General features: G+C 34.6%; 1 protein-coding gene across 1 annotated transcript in view; it reads right to left on the reverse strand.

Annotated features, from left to right (window-relative positions):
• Positions 1-23,383, reverse strand: part of LOC115295326 (triadin-like) — an 86,899-nt gene that overhangs the window by 17,044 nt on the left and 46,472 nt on the right. Inside the window, exon 9 of the mRNA XM_029943219.1 lies at positions 21,856-21,906. Coding sequence (XP_029799079.1) covers positions 21,856-21,906 — 51 coding nt within the window. The remainder of the gene's footprint in view (positions 1-21,855; positions 21,907-23,383) is intronic.

The following is a 23,383-nucleotide window of genomic DNA, read 5'->3' on the forward strand; positions in this document are numbered from 1 at the left end:
CCCAATCTTTAGAAGACAGAACAACAACAACAAAACAACAACAACAAAATGAAAGACTACAATACTCAAGTCACCATTAAAAATGGAAAAAATAAGATTCTAGTACAGAAGTGGTTCCTCAAAAGTTAAGCATGAAAAAGGTTATATTATTTTTCCACAAAAGAAAAGTTTGTTTCATTTTGGTTAGCTAAATGGCCAATAAATGTGTCTGAGATTTTGAAAGACTATACCAAAGTTAAAGCTATAGTTTCCTGTTCTTATTAATCTAATTTATAGATAACATGACAAATGTTTATTTTGTGCCCAGAACTATGCTAAACATTTCAAATAAAATATTTTAACATTTACAGCAAACCTTGTCAATTTCTTCATTTAATAAATTAGGAAAAGCTTCTAGATACATTTGACTATATAATTAAACTCTTACTCATTTGTTCATTCAAAAACACTTACTGAGCTCTTACTATGTGCCAGGAACTGTTTTAGGCACAGGAAATACATGAAATAACCTACAAAATCCCTGCCCTAAGCAACATATGGTGTACTACCCTGCTTTGTTATTAGTGTCATCTAGAATTGTTATCTAAGGATTGATTAGGTTTACAGTTCAAAATAAGAGTACTGCCACTTCATGTGTTGTTTTTTCTTTGTTTGTTTTTGGAATTTTTTTGTTTGTTTTCTCAACCCACCTTCCCCTCTTCCTTTGATCTATCATGTCTATATTATTCTGAGACTAAGATACTTGAGGTTCTAAATTTGGCAGTAAACTATATCAAAGATATATTGACAAGAGGAAGTACACTGCATTGATCTTAAAGTCAAACAGGAGAACTTGTGACATTGTGAGTCTTTTGTTCACTGACTTATAAATCAAGTTGAGTGTGTGAATGAGGTCATTGATGTATTGAAGGAAGCCATGTTATTCCATGAATTTTGTAACATGGGAAACATTTGATCCTTGTTACCAGCTTCCTTGCTTGTAACTTGGGCTAAATAATGGAACCTGAATCACAAGATTACTATGAGATCAAATTATGTTATGCATATATGTGAATAAATCCTCTTGATTAATTGATTAATTTATTGACTGCCTATACTAGTTATTTTTTTATTCTCCAAGATTGGAATTACAAGGCATTTATCTAACATAGTAAAAACCAGTATGGTTTTCTTGATTTATCATTTCTTTTTAGTAATAAATTCTCTCAGCATATTATAATGACACATACCTGTTGACTATTCAATAACATTAGTCTATGTTGGAAATGGAGGTTGAGTTGCTGCCTCATAGATTACATGAGTCTCTGTAGGGATACTTATGAATGTTTATCACCACTACCACTTGCTAGCAATTACTCAATTTTCCATATCAATGTAATTTTAATATAATCTTTATCCCCCAAATTACATTACAATGGAATTTTCTGTCTTCTTATTTATGGGGAAAATAACATGGAATTTTTAGATAGCCATGCCTGGGTATAAATAAATCATACATGTTAGCATATCTTCATTGTTCTAATTGTGACACAACTGAGCATTTTCTCCAGTCTTTTTCATTTTTTTAAATATATGTTGTCATCATTAAAAAAAAGTTCTATTATCTTTGCTCTACTGCTTCCTCAAATCTTTTAAGTAAGTGTAAGACATCATTCCTCACAGTGGGTTCAGCTGAACACTGCTATTATATTACAGAAAAGATATCATGGTTGAATAAATTTGAAAAACAGTGTGTAAAAACAAAAGGTTCAGCTGGTTTCTTTACTATCCCACTTCTGTAGTGTGTCCATATGTACGATAAATCCCAAGAGCTTTTCCCAGATTTACTTAACCTCAAAATTCCTTCATGAGCCAATAATTATAACTAGTTTTCTATGCAAAACACTTTCCCAAATACAAATGCAAGAGATGGATGGCTTCCTTATACTGCAAAACGCCTTTATACCCTTTAGAGTTACAAAAACTCCATAACAATAATGTTATTGATATATACTCTTAGATGAACTATATAAAATTATATGGTTTTTAAGAAAAAAGGACTTAATTCAAAGTTTTAAGATTAAAGGTAGAACCACACAGGGGTGCCTGGGTAACTCAGTTGGCTAAGTGCCTGACTCTTCATTTCAGCTCAGGACATGATTTCACAGTTCATAGGTTTGAACTCCACATTGGGCTCCACACTGACAATGCAGAACCTGTTTGGAATTCTCTCTCTGTCTGCCCTCTCCCCTTGCTCTATTTCTCTAAATAAAATTTAAAAACTTAAAAAAAAAGGTGGTACCACATACACCACTGGGGAAATGTCACACAAGTAAACAAGTAAAAAAGAGAAAAAAATCTATATTGGAAAGTAAGTGATTTGATCTTGGTGGCAGGTAATTAAACAAAATGAAATACTTCGAAGCATTATATAAAAAATTCTTTATCTCGCAGGTCTTCAAAAATTGAATTAGTGCATGCCTTAGTTTTTAGCATTTTCCCATGGATTATATAGCCTTTTATTGATTCTGTAACCCTGTACATTTGTGAAAAAGTTTGCTGTTATCTCTCTGATAGATTAGAAACCATTTAAAACTACAGTTTCTCTAATGTCACATCTTCCTCTCTTTTTACTTTGCCATGCTCTTTACCTAATTCACACTTTTCCCTTTTTCAGACAAGGTTTTAAAATAATAACCTATAATTTAGACAAAGTATACAATGTAGATTTTCTGGCCCTAATTCCTGGCCTCCAACTAAATGCCTCAAACTGTAGTAATTTGGTTTTCCTCTTATTTAGCTCCACTAAAATTGCTGGTAAGATCATTAGTGACTCCATATTATACATTCCAATGAAGATTTTTCAGTCTTTATCGTACTGTAAATTTCTGCCACATTTGACACTTTGACAGCTTCCTCCTCCTTGAAATTCTTTCCTCCCTGGCTTCTGAGACAATATCTCTAGCTTCTAAAAGAATTCTCTTCTTCCTTTTCAAATGTTTTAACTCCTTCAGGGTCTTGTCTATAACTCCTATATTTTAGTATTCTTCTTGGTGTTCTTCTTAGTGTTCTTTGCTGCCTTAGTCCTTGGTCTTTCTCCCTCACTTCCTTTTGTAGATGTCAATAACTCTCATTGTTTAAACCAGCATATTTTGCTAGGAAATTCCGCATCTACTACCATATTTTCCCCCCAGATGCCTGATAATCATACCTAAGTGCATATCCCACAGCTACCTTAGTCCAACATTTCTCCCCCTGATGGCTACCACAATTAGATTACAGACTCTAGGAGGAAAGGAACTTAACTATGTTTACCGATACAACACAACACAACACAACAACTTAAACAGCATGACTGTGTTTATGATTGCACCTGCCATATTGCCTAGCATATAGTAACTGCTAAGTACAAATTTTGTATAATTACTATGTCAAAAATTTACTTAACATATATGGTTTTCTATCTTAAAAATCTGCCACTTCTTTTTGAAATTCCAACTACAGCCAATGACGTTACTGTCCACATTCTATTCCAAGATAGAAACCTGGAAGTTAGCTTGAATTTTTCTAAACCTCACCCCAAATAATAGCAGTTATATTTCCTAAATACTTCGATAATAGTTCTCCTCTTTTTCTTCCTATTAATGCTCTATCAGGGTCTTTTTAATAACTCTAGAGGTGTCAGTGCAAAATTTCATCATCCCGAAAACTGATTTCCTGAAACTACTGTCATCCTCTTTATCTTCAATCTCTGTGATTATTCAGAATCAGCAATTTGATATTCTACTTTAAGCTATACCTCATTTTGCTTAAAGATTTTTAATTTGTTCACAATTTCTTTTATGAAAAAGGATCCAACACTTACTCAGGTAGCATGATTTTCTGTTGCCATTCCTCTTAAGCCTTACCTACTCCTGCTCTCCATTAGATTTTGTACTGAAATGAAGATGAAATCCTTGCGGTTCTCAGTGCTCCTGACTCTTTCCCATCCAGCTGAGGCTTGTGCATGGGTATCTGTCTGGAATGCCTTACCCAGGCTTTCTTCACCTGGCTTGTCTTCACCCACCATGTGAAACTATTCACATATCCTTTCCTTTGGGAATATTTCTCTGAACCAATAGGCTGGAGAAACATAACTTTCCACTGTCCTCAGAAAGCACACTCCACATGACTTTTTGGCTTATTTGTTTCATTTTCTTTTATTTATTTTTGTTACAATTAGCTCTTTATTTAGTGATCTCTGCCTTGATATAAAATATTTCTTGAGAATTTAAGGTATTTATCTTTATGTCCTCAAAACCTAACCGGCTTTTAAATACATGGTATAAATTCAATAAATATTGAACTAAAATGAGCCTTTGATCCTACCACAACTTAGTTTAGTAATTAAATTAAGATTTAACTATTTCTACAATTTATTGGAGCCCTGCATATCCATGTTTTCTGGTTAACTTACAGGTGTATATACTATTTAAGTGGTGTGTGGGGTGGTTGAGGGAGAAAGAGAGGGAAAAGGAAGAGAGAGAATACATTTTTTCTTGTCAAAAGATTTAGTTAATAAATGCATATATATATATTTGTAAGATCACTATACTAATTTTGATAGTTATTGCACTAATATTAGATAGATATTTTAGATAGTTATTAGATATGTAGCTTATTTATATTAAGTATATGCATCTATATACATATATATATACTTTTGTAGGATCACTACAGTAATTTGTAAAAGCATTTTTTTGTTTAAATGTTTATTTATATTTGAGAGAGAGAAAGACAGAGACAGAACATGACCAAGGGAGAGGCAGAAAGCAAGGGAGACACAGAATCTGAAGCAGGCTCCAGATTCTGAGCTTTCAGCACAGAACCCATCAAAGGGCTCAAACCCACAAACTGCCAGATCATGACCTGAGCCAAAGTCGGATGCTCAACCAACTGAGCCACCCAGGTGCCCCCAGATCGCTATAGTAATTTTTTGATAGTTATTGTAGTGTATTTAGTTTTATGATGACAGACATAAATTGAATAGCATCACCAGTTAGAAGCAAGTTCTTTGAGTGATATGAGCCAAAGAGATACTTTGATGACTGTTTGAGTGCATACTGCTTTTCTTTGGTCAAAGCATTTACCTATTGTATCAATATCTTAGCCAGGTGGTAAAATATACAGACAGCTTACTCTTGACACACATGTTCTGCTAACAAAATATGTGTTTATTTATTCCTTTTAAGCCCAAATGAATGCACAGGTGTGTTCAGTGCTTGTTTGCCTATGCTACATCATAAGAAAGGAATATCTGTTCCCTCAGTCGTTTCTCGAACAACTGAAGCCAGAAATGGCCTTTCAATTAAGACAACAGGTAGAAGATGTTAGCCAGTGCTCAGTATGTGTGAGGACCCCACCACTAGTTAGAAAATATCCATTTAAAAATATAAGTCTCAGGGTCCCTGGGTGGCTCAGTCTGTTGAGCATCTGGCTACAGCTCAGGTCATGATCTCCTCACAGTTCGTGGGTTCGAGCCCTGCGTCAGGCTCAGTACTGACAGCTCAGAGCCTGGAGCCTGCTTCAGATTCTGTGTCCCCCTCTCTCTCTGACCCTCCCCTGCTCATGCTGTCTCTCTCTCAAAAATAAAACATTAAAAAAAAGATTTTAAAAATATAAGTCTATTCTTAATTTTTTAAATGTTTGTTTATTTTTGAAAGAGAGAACTAGAGCGTGAGTTGGGGGAGGAGTTGAGAGAGAGGGAGACACAGAACTGAAGCAGACCCCAGGGTCTGAGCTGTCAACACAGAGCCCGATGTGGGGCTTGCACTCATGAATGTGACCTGGGCTGAAGTCAGATGCTTAACTGACTGAGTCAGCCAGGATCTCCAAGTCCATTCTAAATTAGACAAGTTTCTGGTAAGAGAGAAGCTTAATGTTTTTCTTCCCTGGAGATGAGGGCAATAATAGATGTCTATGAATTCTATAACAGTACATCTCAAATTTTAATGCACATACTAGTGACTTGGGGAATTTGTTAATATCCAAATTCTTATTCAGTAGTTACAAGATTCTATATTTCTGACAAGCAACCAGATGATGCTGCTGTTGTTTTGAGAACCACCTTTGAAAAAGCAAGTGTAGCTATGAGAAACTTTTATATTTTTATGTTTTCATAGCATTGAAAGTACTTTCATGCATATTATATCACATTATTCTCATGATAAGTCTGTTAGATTGGCATGGGATGTTTTATTGGTGGTAACTCTATTTTACAGGTAAAGAAAGAGATTCACACTTAAGAGACTTGTTGTAAAACACTCCATATCTATTGTCTTAGGACTCCTTCTTCTATACTGTCTTCCCCCATTAGTCTTTTACATTAAACAATTGCTTCTAAATGTCCTATATCACAAAGCCAAGACACATATCAAATATATACTTTAAAAATCACTAGCCAGTGCCTTTCTTTCCATAAGAATAATATTGTCAACATGCTGTAGCTATGGTGACTTTTGAATGATTTCCTGTCTCAGAGGTTAGAGAAGACTAAGCAGCTCACAGAGTTAATATGACAGCTTAGATACAACGTTAGTAGAAACTCATTCAATAATTATGGATATTACATGATATGCTAGAAGAAAACATGTGTCAACTGACCAAGGCTGGAGAACTCATGGTGTGTATTTGTAGATAGAGAACTGTGGTGGGTGGGAAAGCAAGCTGCCAAGATTGGAGGTAAGATTTATGGGTAAGATGCTCTTAACATGGACCTGAAGTGAAAGAAAAATATTCAAAAACACTGAAGAGAATATTTCGCAGATGCGGTAATCTTTGTTAAATGTCTATGTGAGTGCTGGCGAAGCAGTGGTGGTGGTGGATTGGATGAAAGGTGAGCATATGAAGAAATATGGTGAGGACCATATAATGTAGTGGCAGTGAATCTAGCTCTATTCTCTGCAGATATTCATTTAGAAAAAAACAACCAGTGCAAGCATGTGGTGGATCTGTGAAGAGGAGATGGAAGCAAGAGGATCAAGTCATGGGTTTGTTTATCTATTCAGGTAAGAGACAAGGAGAGCTAAAAGTATGGTTTTGCCGGAAGAGAATACAAAAGGGAACAAAATTCGGGAGATATGTAACTTGATGCCTAATTGGACACTGGTTCTGAAAGAGAAGGAGAAGCCGCAAATGACTCAGAAGTTTAAGTCGGTGTAACTGAAGGTGATTCATGAGTTCCATTTGTTGAGATACGGCACAAAACAACAACAAGAAGACAAGGGAGGAGATGCCGAGTTCAATTTCAAACAAAGTGAGGTGTAGGCAGAATAACGAAGTGAGAATGTTTGTTAGACACTTAGAAATACAGTGACAGAATTCTGAAGATTTTATGTATGAATATTAATTTCCTTAATAAATAAGAAAAATAAATCATTTCTTATAACTTACACAGTCTTTTTTGTTTTTAATTATATTACTACTTATAATTAATATCCATTGCTTCCCGAAAGGAACACTTAGCTATTCTCTAATTACCTAATGAATTGCATGTCCCATTTGCCATCAATTTCATTGGCAAGCAAAAAATAAAGGGATTTAGTGGCTAATAATATGCTTTGTCAAAAATAAATAATTATAATGTTGCTCCAGTATTTTAAAATGCAGTCATTTTTTGTTGTTTTATTTTTAACAGTGCGTGTTAAGTGGAGTTTAGTTTTTGCCAAATAAAGACTTTTTTTTAGTATAAAAGGTGGTGAACATGGTCAAATATTATATAGGGGTCAGACAGCAAGAAAGCCATCTTCTGGTTCTGGGGACACACATGTTAGTGGTGACCTTCACACAGAGATTTTAGGAGAAAAGATTATTCTGCAGGAATGTCCTCATGTATGCTTGCTCAACTTTAATTTAGTCTATCCTTTATTTCCTCAAAACTCAGGAGTATTTTGTTCTTCCTCATAATTAAGCTAATTCCCTCCACCAATAGTGTGTATCTCAACTTTTCTCATCTCTGGGACAGCTGTCTCTTAATGAGTATCTCCTAATGAGTATCTCCCTCTGAACTTCTTGCTCCAGCCCTCCCTGGAATACTCCACCTGATTATCACTGATATAAGAACAACAAACATATTTCATTGATTCTACCTGTCCAAATAAAATACTTTGCCTCCCTTTATCAACAAACTCCTTGAAGAAGTTGTTTGTGTGGTCTCCACTTACCGACAAATCCTTTACTTAATTCCTATTAACTTTCTACTTCCAACAGTCTCTTGAAAATGCCCTCCAAAAGGTCACACAATGACAGGTTTTTGTCAAATATAATGGCTTTTTCTCAGTCATCATGCCTCATGACCTTTCTGAGATGTTTGCTCTGCTGACTTCTCCTTGTTTTCTTAAAGGGTCCCTGCTTTGTGCTGCTGATACATTGTATTACCTGATGTTCCAGGGAACCAACTTGCCTTCTCTTTATCAGTTCTTTTACTTTTGCAAGAAGCTGTCCTTCATTCCCTCCTTTTTTCTCTACAGGTTACTTTTTTTTTTTTTTTAACAACCCCTTTCCTCCCTTGCCGTAGAACTCTAAACTTTAAACTCATGTTTACAAAACCTAGTCTGAGGATCCCAAGGGAATGCTCCCAGTTTCCAAGGCTCTCTAGGATAGCTCTATGTGCATATCCCATTGGCTTCCACCCACATGTGCTTCCTTTACAAACTTCTACATTTGATCACCTCACCATCTTTTCTTGCTTGAGATCTTCGGGTTTGGTATAGCTCATGTTGTCAGTACCTATTCCTTTCCTCCGAAACATCCTGACAATTACCAAAACAGCAATAGCACAGTACAGAGAGCATGATTGTGTTTTTAAAGCATGATTTCATGTAACTGAAAGAATATATACTAAGATATTATTAGTATTTTCAATGAGTTGCTAGGTTCTGTGGTTTTTAAAAATTTAATTTCTAATAATTCTACACCGAACATTAGTCCTGTCTATAAATAATGTGGAAAATAAACAAAAGCCACTTCCTCATTGCTTCTTCTCTGTACCAGATTCTCCCATTTTTATTTTGTAATATTTAGATAACTAAAAAACACTCGAGTCAAATCTGTGATTGAGAATTATTTCCATAGGATTTCATCTCACATGCCATTAGAAGATTTATAATACCACTTTCTTCTTCCAATTCACTAAGAGTCCAAACTTTTCCCTTTGGTCTCCTCATCCCCTTCTCCTGGATTCCCAGAACACCCAGCCTTTGGCTGCATACCATGGCTGCAGTCTCGTCTTCTTCTGTTCCTTACCCAGCGTCCAGCATCTCCTTTGGTCCTTGGTGCTCTCCTCACTACATCTTGCTTGCATGAGGCTCATCCTGCCCCTCAGTTAACACCTTGATAGAGCTACCATTACAGAAGCCAAACCAAAGGCAAACATCAAATCTATTCCTTTTAACAACTCTGCTGGCTTATTATGATGATCTTTGTTCAATAGATAAGGAAATGGAAACTCAGAAATGTTAAATAATTTAAGTAAAGCCATATCCCCAGCAAGTGGCAAAAAGAGTCAAATTCATGTCTGTCTGTTTCAAAGTTGACATGGCTTCCACTGGGCTGTCTAGTCATCTCCCTGTCTCAGCTGCTCTTGCATATTCCTAAAATCTTACCTTAACTCCATCATCTCCTTGAGGTTTTCACTAACTGAAAAGACCACCAGGGTGGCTTCTCCCTGTGGACTCCTGGAGCTATATCCCTAATATAGTTGTCCTCTAGCCAACTAGTTTGTGTCTATGGCCTTCATTGTACTCTATTGGTATGGAAACAATATCATATCACTTGTTTGTAAGTTTTGCATCACCAAGCACAACCCTGAACATAAGGCAGTGACATTTAGCATTATTTTTTTCAATAATTTGCTGATTGATTATATAAAATATGCTATTAATGCTGATTTCTCTTTCCTTTTAGGAAGTTAAAAATAAATATAACATCAAAACAGACATAAATATTTAATGTAAACTAATAATGGGAAATTTATAGTGCATATTACTTTTCCCATTACAAACCAACAATAAAATCAAGTATCAAATACAGTGTCATGCTCACAGGAAAGAGTGACATCACGTGCCTTTTATTTGATCAGCAATCTTTCACTGACACTAGTAAAAGAGCTAACAGCCATAGAGCAATTTTTATAAGTAGTTTTCCCTTTTCTGCAGATATAGCTAAAGCTCAGTTATAAGTTTTGATGTTAAGACTCAATATCTCATATTTCTATTATGCATTTTTCTCACTGTGTAAAATTGGTCATTTTTCCCCATTTATCTTCTAGAGAATGCAGGCTTTCAGATTTTATAGAGTCAGTCAAAGTGGCTATGTTGATGCACTAAAAAACAATGAATTACTGTTGCTATGTTAACGGTACTTTTAAAAGAAGAGACAGTAATTCAAGTTAATATTTAATATATACATAGAAGGGGGAAACAGGAATTACTTACATATAGGTTAAATTTTGTAAACATTAGTATATATAATACTTTAAGACCAATGATATGTATGTCTGTGTAAGGCTGAACCAAACAGACGCCATGACAGGCTTTGTTTCCCTTCTAAGCTAGAAGGCCTAAGGTCAGTTGCTCCAGAACCATTTGGCCATTTGGCAACCATTTGGCCATTTGGCAGTCATACATTGCCCAGGGGTATCCAATCAGGAAAGCCCAGCTACCTCACCCCACATTCCTAAGGGTAAGGCCTGCAGATGGGAACTTTAGATAAGACCCTGTTACCTAGTGTTAAAGTTAACCCCATAGTCACCAAACAAGACCCTGAACTTGCTCTGTAATTGGTTAATTTCAAAGATACCCTAAATGTTGTAATTGGGTCCCCCCAAAAGTAATGAACGCTCTGAACAGTGTGTATGGTTAGAGCTGCTGCCAATACTGTTGTACCATTATGATTGGGTCACTGTACCTATGTCACAATCTCCTGTAACTCCCCCTTCCCAAACCCCATAAAAACCCTGCTCAGCCCTTGTTCGGGGCTCTCAGCACGGATCCACTGCGTTGGTGAAGGTTGTGAGACCGAACTTAGGCCCTGCGAGCCTAAGCAGTAATAAAACTGCCCTTTGCTTTTGCACGCATGACTCGGTCTCCCTGGCGGTTTCAGGTTTTGGTGTGATATTAAAATCTTGGGCATTACATCTGTGTGTACATAATAGTTTCACTGTATGGAGAGTTACAGATATAAACTTCTTTTGCATTGCAGATATAGACATACAAGTATCTTTACCTAGATGTGAAATATTTGGAATAGGGTTAGCCCTAGAAAGGTTATACTTACTAATTGGAATTTTTAATTTTCTTTTTCTGCATTGTATTTTATGTTGTTTCTTCTAACTTTTAACATCTCTCTGCAGCTCTTGGGGCACCTGGGAGGTTTAGTTGGTTAAGTGTCTGACTTCGACTCAGGTCATGATCTCATGATTCATGAGTTCAAGCCCTGCATCAGGCTCTGTGTTGATGGCTCAGAACCTGGAGTCTGCTTTGATTTCTGTTTCCCTCTCTCTGTGGCCTTCCCCGTTCACACACTCTCTCTCAAAATGAATAAACATTAAAAAAATTAAAGAGTGTCCAGTTCTTGTCTTTCTCCCTCAAAGAACCTGTTTTCAGCAATTCTATTTCAAAATATTCCAATTTTCAAATCAATGGCCAGCAAAACAATGGATTCCCATTCCAAAGAATATTTGCATATTTAATTAGTGAGAAAGAAAATGGCTGAATCTATTAGGTTGATTCATATAAAATAGGTGTTTTCATAAGTTTCAGTGAATGTAAGAATCAGTTTCAGACATTCGATCTGGCTGAAGCCTCTGAAATTCAGTTTGTCCCACTTCATGACCCGTGCTCCGTTGCCCACTAGATGAATAAGGAGAAGATATGCTAACTGCTCCCGCACTTTGACGACCTTCTCCAGAAAACGCAGAATCTATTTTAACTTTAGCATAACTTCAAGTTTATTGCTATTACATTTAAAACATATGTGATGGATGCACCAATTTTTTTTAATGTTTTGAGCATTTTAAGGCCTTATGCATCCCTGATTATGAAACTAGTTTTGTTCATAACAAACATAACTTCTACTTATGTGTAAATCTTATGAAATGTCCTTACCTGCTTTGGGTGTCTTTTCATCTTTTTTAATTTCAGGTTCTAAGGTAAAACGTACATGTACACATACAAACAAACAGGTGAAAAAAATAAAAATTTGAAAAAAAATGCATACAAATATATTTTAATAGATTTTTCTCATCTTTTTAAAATTTTAATTATAATTACATATTTTATCAATATGCAATGAAATATGTGTTCTTATTAAGTTATAGAGAACTTAAGCAAAATGACTTGATTTTAAAATCTAGTTTGTTAAAAGGTTTTATATTAAACACATTAAGTAATTTGTCTTCACTAACGGCCCATTTCACATGATTCATAAGTTCTCCAAGTCATGTAACTAAAAAATTAGTAATAACTACTTGGGGGAAAAAGTGTTGTAATTTTTCCTAATTTAACCAATTCAAGCCATTTATTGATTTTGACTACAAACGCTCAATTCATGGAGCGCCACCTGGTGGTTAATTTAATAATTTCAAACGTGTAATTCTTGTTTTTATTAGTATTCATTATAAATTTTATAAAATAAATTAAATTGGCTTAAAATTAGTACACTAATATAAAACTTTATTCTAATTAAGTACTTTAATTTACTATTGTCTTAGGAAATAGCTTTTGTCTAGAAACTGCATTACTATATACTTAGTATGGGACAAATACATAGTTTTACAAAGTACCCAAATAATATTCATGATACAACTCCAACCAAAGTAATAGTTGACTACATTTTCATGCTTTCCAGTTCTTCCTATTGTTTCAACAATTTTGCTTCGGCTGTTTACTTCTCCTTTCCTGGAAAAAGTCTTGTTTTGATTAATAGAAGGGCCCTGGTACATTATAATTTTTCCTTCCTTCAAACAGCTGAAGGACGGTCATGGTTGGGATGTTCTCTGAGTACAGACTGTGTTATCTGAGATAGTGCTACCTGGCTTTGTTTGAGTTTTAGCCGAATAGAGTCTCATTTTCTGGAGTTCCAAAAAAACCTTCATTTGTTTAATAGCAGAATTTTATATGGTAGAGAATTCCGTAGCCACTCACACCCTACTTCTTATAACACGTGAATGCATATCCTGCAAAAGGTGATGTCGCTGCTATTCTTCACACTTCAGAACTCCCAGCACATCTTCCTCGCTTTTTAGTTGGCACATTCACTAACTGGGTAGGGCCCAGGCTATTCTAATGCTTTTCATGTGCCTTAATGTTATATAAAAATTTTTATACAATTTTAATTTTTACTTATTGTCTGTATCCCCATGTTTAACTTCCGCAAGAGCAATAACTATGTCTTGTGCACTATTCAATCAACATTTGTTTACATATCTGACATGTGGTATATGATCAATAAATACTGTGGAACGAATGGTAAATGAACAAACTGGTGAATATAGAAAGACCAAATGCTCCCTCTTGTGTATCTAAAGTCCTAGAAGAAATTGATTCATCTCATGCTTCCAGAGCGACAAATCAAATTTCAGTGCCCCAGGATGGGGTGCACAAGCATGTTGCTCATTATGTTACGTAGAGCCATCCATCTGAAAGGGCCTCGCTTCTTACTACACATGATTCTTTCCCCCTCAATCACATCGTCACTGTAATCTCGACAAAATTATCTGAGTCTTAATGTTTGTCAAGAAAGCTTCTGAAAAACATAGAAGTTGTTGAGAATACTTTTATCAGTACATTATGATTTTTATGAGTAAAATACAACCAGAATCCACTTCTATCTTGGACATAGAATTTTACAAGATCTCTTATGAACATGCAGTATCCAACACGCATGTGCCCATGGACCCTCACACTGACTTCTGGTATTGCGTAAATGACACTTACAACATGACATCACAAGTTATGAGTTCTTGGAAAGTGTAAAACGGAGGCTTTGAATCATACAACCTGGCTTTAAGAGCAAGTTCACTCGCTAAGTTTGGTGACCTTGGGCTTTCCTTAAAACCTTAAATCTCAACTTTGTCATTTCTAAAATGGAGAAAATAATGTTGTAAACTTAATGAGAATATAAGTGGTGTCTGGAAAGTACTTACTTACTTTAAATTTTGCTCATAAACTTAAATTGCCTGGTGATTTTCATTTTTTCTTACAGAATTGGGTCTTTACCTTTGAAGATGCAAAGCGGGAGTTTATACATGAGATTATTGTCAAAGGATTTTCTAAGGTGATCATCTCTTTTATTAGGCTGCTTGCTAATTCAGAGCTCAGTGCCTTTATTTTGAAGATGGAATTGCTACTGAAGGTTAAGTCTTCAATTTTTTAGTCACATATGTGTGCTTGTTTCTAGTCATATAAAAACGACAGCTATATATACATAAATATATGTGATAGTTTGTATAATTTATATACATAGTTATATAGTGTATATATATATTTAAATTTAGTCCAAGGGCTTCATTGAGAAGCTTCAGGAAACTAAAAACAGTGGTTAATGCTGGAGATTTAGAGCTAGAGGCCAGAAAGAGGGAATAGGAATTTTTATTTTTATCTAACCTTTATTGTTTGATTTTTTTTTAGTAAAAAAAATTTTTAGTAAAAAAAATTTTAGTAAAATATCTTATTTTTGTAAACATTTGCCACTTGAGCCCTTCATTTTGGGCTCGGAGTTGCAGAGACCTGGAATCAAGAAATCCCCACGCTGAGTTGTTGAGGCAGACAGCCTGTCATTTCATGTGCAGTCTGACTTTTCCAGGCTGTTGATTACATTTATAAAATGTAAATTGCTGATGGGCCTGGGGAAGGGAGCTTCATTAATGATTTTCCAATGTCATCACCACTATGTTCTCAAGTAAAGCAGGCCAAACAAACCTCAGCATGCGTGTGCTTCAGTCAGAGAGGGCGGCAGTGAAGATCAACTCTTTAGGAGTTTCTGTTTTGTCTTCATGAAATTAAAAGAAGTCTATACAATATATAAATTCCAAGAATCAGCATTATTTTTAAAATGCCTCTATTTTAGATATTTTGTAAGGAGAAGGTGAATATCACTGATTTTCCTTTTTCTATTTTATTTTGTTATCATTTTCACATTTTTAGAACATAGTGGCCTTATATGTATAATAACAATAATTAGATTTTGCAACCAATGATATTTTCCTAATGGCACTCATTAAATGTGTATTATATATATGCATTATTTATATTTTATTTATGCAATATTAACTTTTGTATGTTTATTTGATCTCTCCCTAGTAGAGTATAAACTTCATGAGTCCTGAAATGAATTATTATTTTCTCTGCTGAATCATAATGCATGGATCAGTGCTTTGTGCAGAATAAGGATCAATAAATATGTGTTACACAAATGAAGAAATTATCTTATATAATCCTCACATACCTCTTCAATTAAATACATACTACTTTTACATCCACTTTACAGCTAACAATACTGAGGCTTTATAATTTGTCTAAGTACATTTTCCCTAATACGTGACAAATCTGGTCTTTGAATACTGTTTTTTATACCCAACTCCAAAGCCTTAAGCACTTATAATGAAAACAGCTATAATTGTTGTTGTCACAGAAAGAATAAAAGCTTTTAAACATTTCATACATAAGAACATTACAGTAAGCCACATTCTATAGGGAGGTTGTATTTACCTTGGGTATGGTATGCAGACAAAAACAAATTACTAACAGGGTTTTTATTATTTAATTGACATAAAAAATTTAGCCACTGAAGTTTCTATTTTTTTTCAACCACTTATTGAATCATGTTGTATCAATTAGTTTCCTAAATTAAGCTACTCAAACTAAATAAATATATTGAGCATTGATGGAAAACTGATAGCTGTTTCATACACTCCTGTGATTGTATTCCATATCTAATGGCATGGGAAGATTTTCCATTTAAGATCAGGTCACAAAATACATTTTTGTAAAATATACAGAAGAACTTCAGCAGTCAATTGTTTATGAGTTTCGGTCTGAGGGAATCTGGAAAACATGGTGGCCAAGGACACAACTCATACTGCCAGTTGTGTGTCCCAAATCCACCCCAGGTGCCTCTGTGACCTAAGCAAGTCACTTTCGGTGCTTTAATGTTCACATTAATAAGAAAAAAAGATGCTGTAGGGGTTCCTGGGGGGTTCAGTAGTTTAAGAGTCTGACTTCGGCTCAGGTCATGATGTTGTGGTTCATGATTTCAGGCCCACATGGAGTTGATGCTGTCAGCGCAGGGCCCCCTTGGCATCCTCTGTCCCCTTCTTTCTCTACCTCTCCCCCACTCACATGCTTTCTCTCTCTCTGCCTCGCAAAAATAAATAAACATTTAAAAAAGGATGCTGTAAGAATTAAATTGAACACTACGTATGAGGCATTTAGAACAGAATCAATTACAATGCAAATAGCACACGTTAGTTTCTTGATATTTTAAATTATGTTTCTTATATTTTTCTACCATACTGCCAAATAAAATATACTTTAAACAAAAACATTTTTAAATAAGACAATTAAAATTTTGAGTACTTAATTAAAAAGTAGTTTTCATAAATTTATTTTAAACCCATTTTTTTATATCATTTGAGTATTCATTTGCATTTTCTAGTGAAAACCAGCCACTAGTGCACAAACATACACATTTAGACAACTGTACTGTGGCCCTAATTATACTGCTTAAAAACAGGGGCACCTGGGTGGCTCAGTCAGTTAAGCATTTGACTCTTGATTTTGGCTCAAGTCATGATCTCACGGTTCATGGGATAGAGCCCTGTATTGGCTTCTGCACTGACTCGCTCTTTCTGTCCCTCTCCTGTTCATGCTCTTTGTCTTTCTCTCTCTTTCAAAAATAAATAAACATAAAAAAACAAATTATATGCACAACACACACATGCACACACAGACACGCACACACATACATACACTTTTGCACTTTTGTTTTTTCCGTGGTGCTTTATGGGAGAAGACAGAGAACTACTGTCATTCCAAGGAGCTTGGCTTCAAAATTGGGGATTTGGAAAAATTCTTACGGAACTCCTGTTTTTTCATTTCCTGAGAGGACTTGTTTTGCACACACTCCATCTGTTTTGATAGGTAGCATTCGATTTCATCTGCTGTGGACACATTACTTTGTGGTCCAAGTAAATACATTTGGGATAAAAAGAAATCGGATTACCTTTAGGTTTGACTTGGAACTTCTTCAGATCACAGACTTCCAAAAGAAGAAACTGTTCCAAGTTTGGGTGATGTCATGTGGAGAACCAACACCTGGTATCATCTCTTCTATGATTTTTCATTTTATCTGTGCGTATATTTCTTTACTTCAGTAGTCTATGGACTATTTAATATTTCCCTTCCTCTTTTTTAACCACATCCATACGGTTTTAAAATGTTATGCATCCTCTATGCTTCCATTTTCCTGCTTGCGTTTCTAAATCAGTATCATCTTTTTTTATAAATTGAGGAATAAACACAAAAGAAAGGGGCAAAGGGGTGATATTCTCAAGTAATTGGGCAACCTCATCAAAGTAAGGTCCCACAGAGGTCATTCTGTGCTGCAGTTGGAGAAAAACAGACAGACACAAATTGACTAAACAAAATATCCATTGATTTGAAATTTATTTCCTTTTTATTAACCAATAATTTAATGTGAGGCATCTGAAATTCTGAATTTTGATTTTTTTCACTTTATGAAATGAAAATGATAATTATCTGATGTATTTTTGGCTAAGATTAGATTAAATACTTGAATAGAGATTTTGCGAGCCCTCATATACTAATATCTAAGTCCTAGATATCCATAGGTTGGATAAAAGACCCTGATATTTCTTGTCTAAGGTTGCTCTACATTTCCTCCTTTTTAGCCCTCTTTTTCAAGTATTGTGATATTTTCTTAGACAGGGACTTTTGACTTGGTTGTCTTTGGAAATACAACATCTAAAATATCTCCAGACTATTATATCCACATTCAAAAACTGTTATTGACACAAAACAACAAAAAACGTGGTTTCAAGATGTCAGGAAAATTAAATTTACAGCTTCACTTTTAGGTGGGACAGGACAAAATATGAAGTGGAATCTCTCTCCCATTAACTAAAGTCTTACTAAAAGCCCATTAGAACTGACTCACCCACATTCAACACTGAGACACACATTATCTTCAGATTTTATATTTAATTTGCTTCAGTCAGATACAATTATCCAGAGTAAGTGAGTTAACTAGTTTAGAGCTGGTCTAAGCTAGAATCTCAAGCTACTGAGTAGTGTTTTTTCCATAACATATATGTACACACACTAGCACCCCCCCCGACACACACACACACACACACACACACACACACACACACACATTCTCTCCGTGTCTGTGTCTATCTCTTTCTCTCATTTCTCTCATCTCTCCCCTTCTCATTAGGTCAACAAGAAAAAACAATTTTGTTTTATAAGCTTCTGTAGGCATAGTTCTAAAATGGCTCTAGTTTGTAATGCAAGCACTTAATGTGTGTCTCAGAGCTTTATGTCTAGGACCTGATGCTGCAATCATTCTTTGGCAAGATTCCCAAGGAGTTTGATGCTCACAAGGAAAGTTTGCTGAGTGGACACTAAAGACACAAAATGAGCCAAAGGGCATTCTCTCATTGCAGCAAAGAATAAGCACATACATTTTTTCGGGCCTTCTTCTGTCATCATTTCATTTTTGCGATCCTTTGTCTTTCACATATGTTAAATCCGATGTACTATGTTTCTGATAGTGCCACTCTGCCTTTATCTTTTCTTTCTTTTGTGCCTCCCCATGTATGCCTCATTATTCTTTCCTTTCTGAGAGTTCCCCACGTGAAGAATACACACTGAAATAAGTAAGAAATAATTGGAACAGACTGCACATATCAGTTGCACAATGAATAGTCAGACCAACATCCCATAATGTTATTTGAAGATGGCAGGATAGCTAGTTGAATACATTTTAGGTAATGAGCCAGTTGACTTTAAACCAGTCAATGGTTTCAGAAAGTTGTGCAACAATCACTTCCTAGGTAAGGAAGTAGACATTCTTTTGTTTCTCCTTATCAAAGGGAGAGTCCCTCTTTAACTAGATTTCTTCCTGTTTCTCTGGGCACCCACATTAATTTTCTTTAACTTGAAACAATAACAATCAATGGAAGTCAATAAATGGTCACAGGTTCAGTATGGACCATCTTACATCTCACTCAAATATGAAAAAATAATGCATGACCTTCTAAGAAAAATAATGCATTTAACACTTTTAAAGTGGACAGGAAAAATAAAAAGACTTATGGTGACATTAAAAAAAACTTCCCCTAAAGAAGAGAAGCATATTAGAACATTTACATAAGGTAGCATGGACTGACAAAAACGTGGATGTGCAAAGGGACAATGACTAATTTTCTCATGCTACTTTGCCCCTTCTATGTGGACTCTACAAAAAGAAAACAAAACAAACAAGACAGAAATAGTTTCAAAGATACAGGAAGCAAATTTCCTGATTACCAGAGGTGCGGAAAAGGTTGGGAGCAGGGCAGAATGGGTGAAAAGGATTAAGAGATACAAACTTCTAGTTATAAAAAAATAAATCATGGAAATGTAGTGAACAGTACAGGAAATAGAGTTGATAATTTTGTAATAACTTTGTACGGTGATATAAAGTAACTAGACATATCAAGAATCATTTCATAATGTATAAAAGTTTTGAATCACTATATGTATACCTGAAACTAATTAGATATTGTGTCAATTAAACTTTGATAAAATAAAATAATAATTCTGGTGATTGCATTTAATTTGAATTTTTATGCAACCCCTCCCTTGTCTATACATACATGTTATTAAACAGTAGGGAGAAAATGGTACGATAACAAAAAATTAATAAAATAAGGGTATAATGTTTAACAAATCTATCTTTTCCAAAATGCTTTCTTTCCCACCACCATTATCTATGACCTTGAACTGGCTGGTGTTAGACTGACCACATGGCATGGGGTGATAAAAAATGGATTCCTGGCATAATGGTAAAAGAGTCCAGTGCTCAAAGACTGAAATGCACATCAAGTGATTTTGGTTGAAACCTGAATTATTTTTTCTTTCAGGGGAAAAATTTTTGAACTGAACTTCCTTAATATAAATGTGGAAATTTGTAATATGCTTGTCTGTTCCTCATTTTTTTAATATTTTTGTTTTAGGTTGGCAAAGAAAAAATAGCATCATTGAATATTTAAATTACTTAATGGCATCACATCATTTCAACTTGGATTATTATGTAAGTGTCCACTCCAAACACCAATCAGGTCATGCTAAATAACTCTAGAGTTTCTTTAAAGTAAATTAACGTTTACCTAAATCTACAGGAATGTCATTAGTCTTCACAATCAGTTCATAATACAATGTAGCAACATTTTGCTTTCTATTGGGTATTTAACATTACATGTAAGAATTCTCTTGCAAGGCAAAATATTCTATTTACATATTATACCAGAATAGCATAAAGTTGTATATAGCACTGAAATAACTGCTGTCATAAGTGATGATCAAGTTTTAATTATGATAATATATTTCTAAACATAAAGGCCTTAACAGGTTTGAAATTCATGTTGCTTTAAAATACTTTTTAAAAAAATCAAGTATGCCTATGGGCTGAGAAAAAAAATCATGTTGTGCTCTTATGTTTCATTAAGTAGCAATTTTGTTTAATTTAAAATTAATTGCAAAGTTAGAAAAATATGACTTGAGGGTGTTTTTTATACATTGCTACACTTACTCATGAAGACTCTCCATGTGCCCTTCATTTCTCTAAGTCCTCTGTCTGCTTTCCCCTCCCCCAGCTCACCCACAACCCTCCCAACTCCAACAATTGTGTCACAAGTTTACCGAAAATTTTTTTTTCCTTTAAATAAAATATTGCGCGATTTTTACCACTAAATCCTTGTACATTAAGTGGTCAATAGTTCATGTAGATCTTCTCCTCAGGTATACTTCTAACTTATTTCTAACCTTCAGTATAGTAGGTATAATTTCATGATTTCACTGGTTGACTTATGTTCATCTTGATAATAAGAAATATTAGAAAATTCCCAGTATGATACTGTGCCAATTGAAGGGACTGGGACTAATTAGAAACTAAATATATTACATTGGACTAACCATATTTACTTATGCTTTAGGGGACATATTTTGTGCACATCAGAATCTACATACTTTGATCCTAGTATAATGGGAAGGCTGGGCGTGTTTGATTTAGATCAGATTTATAATGCTGACTGTATTGCAAATTGCAATAATTTTGAAAAGTTTCTTGACTACACCATTTTTATTTATATAAGATGAATGTAGATTATTTCTAAGTTTCTCCTTGCTATAAACTTTGTTTAGAGTTTTCTTGTATTCAAACTTAACAGAATGGCAAACTATTACTGAGAAATTTTAAGTTTATTTATATCTTAAGTGTTTGGTTTTCATAGCTATTCCTTTTAAGATTCACCTTGGGATATTTATTAAATGCAGATTTTCCATTACAGACTAGTGGAATCAGAATAACATGCATTTTTTTTAAAGTTTTCACAGCATTCCTGACATAGCTCCTCTTGCTTTTGTTGTTTCATAGTAAAAATTAGAACTTTAAGAGAGAAAATAGTCCTTTTCCCTTGGCTCACATGTATACAAGGACATATGAACGTTATAATTTTAAAAGCCTAAAAAAGAAATGATATATTGCTTTGTTGCAAATAACTGAATATGCAATAGGTAGATCAATGTATTTTCACATTTCATTATACAATATTACCTTTTTCCTTTAGGGAAGCTGGAAGCTTCACTTCTTTCCCCTTAATAGGCTCTGGAAAAAAAATGAGCATTTATTTGAAGCCAAGATAAAAGGATTTGAGAACACATATATAATGCAGTCAGTGAGCTATCAGTAAGGTGAACTTGGGTGGAAATTATATAATGTTATCTTACAAAAATGGTTTTAATCATACAGAGACAAGGAAACAACAGAAAAGAGTACAACAAGCCATCCTCTCTGATCGTTTTCATTTAACACAAATGTGAATTGTTGAATGAGTTACAATCTATTTGTTCATATAAGAGAATGGGCTTTTGGATGGATAGAAACTTACTTTAGCTGTAATTTTTGTAAAACATATGGTTTCTAGAAGTCTCCCTGAATTGTTATAATCAGCATTGACTTCGTTTATTTCTTTCAGGCTATGCAATGTTTTTTTAAATAAACAAATGGAAACCCTGCATCTGTCATGTAAATGTGGTGCTTTAGTCATAGACTCCAAACACAATTCAAGAATAAGACTGAAATAAAATACAAGAAACAGTTTTATTTATCTTAAAATCTTGTAAAAATTACACTTAGTTTAAAAAAAAAACCCAATACTTCATTTGTTCTACCAGGTTCAAATATTAAGTGATTTGAATCATATCGTGTGTTCCAGACATATATGTGGGTGATGTCTTGAATAGGATCATCCCTCAATAGCCTATGTTAAAGATAAATCACTTTTCTGCATTCTCTGCAACAGATCTCAGTCACCATTTTATGGACAAAAATGACTTTTGATGGAGTAAAAAGAGACGGGGAGAGGAAAAAAAATCTATCCTTCCAGCCCTTTATTCTATTCCCATCTTATGGTTTGGGGGGGGTAGGGGGGAATGCAGAATATGATGGTGGGACTCATAAATGAGTATCTCATTCAAGAAATCGCTTAGAATGGAGTCCAGGTTACTTTGGACAGTGTCAAGAATGGACTGAGGAGTAATATTGAAAAGGCTGTGTCCTTTAAAGCAGGATTTTCTTGGTAGATAAGCTATAGTCACAAATATCTATATGTTTTCAGAATTTTTTAAATGATTTTGGTGACAAGGAAAAGTCCATGTTGCCATTTAATGTGCTAAGTATAAGAAAAGCCTATTTTTTTTCCTGTATTTCAGCATCTGAAGATGAAATCAAGAGCCATGGATTGAATAAACAGACTGAGAAGCTTCATTAACTTTTTTCAAGCTAATGGGGTAATTTACTGCTTTTGCATTTCCTGGCTAATCCAAAAAAATTAATGTATTGTGAAATGAGAAGTGATGGTGGGGACAGATTCCTAGTGGGGTGGGAGAGTGCAGCACCTGGAATTTCAAGTTCAAGACGCAGTATATTGATTTCAGTGGCAAAGTGTATATATTTACATGAGATTAAAGTAGTTATAAAATACAAGACTGAGGGAGAGGACCCACAAGACAGCTTTGACATTGGTGGAGAAAGAAGGAAGAGGTTGAATACAAATTTATAATGTATTTGAAAGTTATAAACT

The sequence above is a fragment of the Suricata suricatta genome, chromosome 7, assembly GCF_006229205.1.
Source record: "Suricata suricatta isolate VVHF042 chromosome 7, meerkat_22Aug2017_6uvM2_HiC, whole genome shotgun sequence".
NCBI lineage: Eukaryota > Metazoa > Chordata > Mammalia > Carnivora > Herpestidae > Suricata > Suricata suricatta.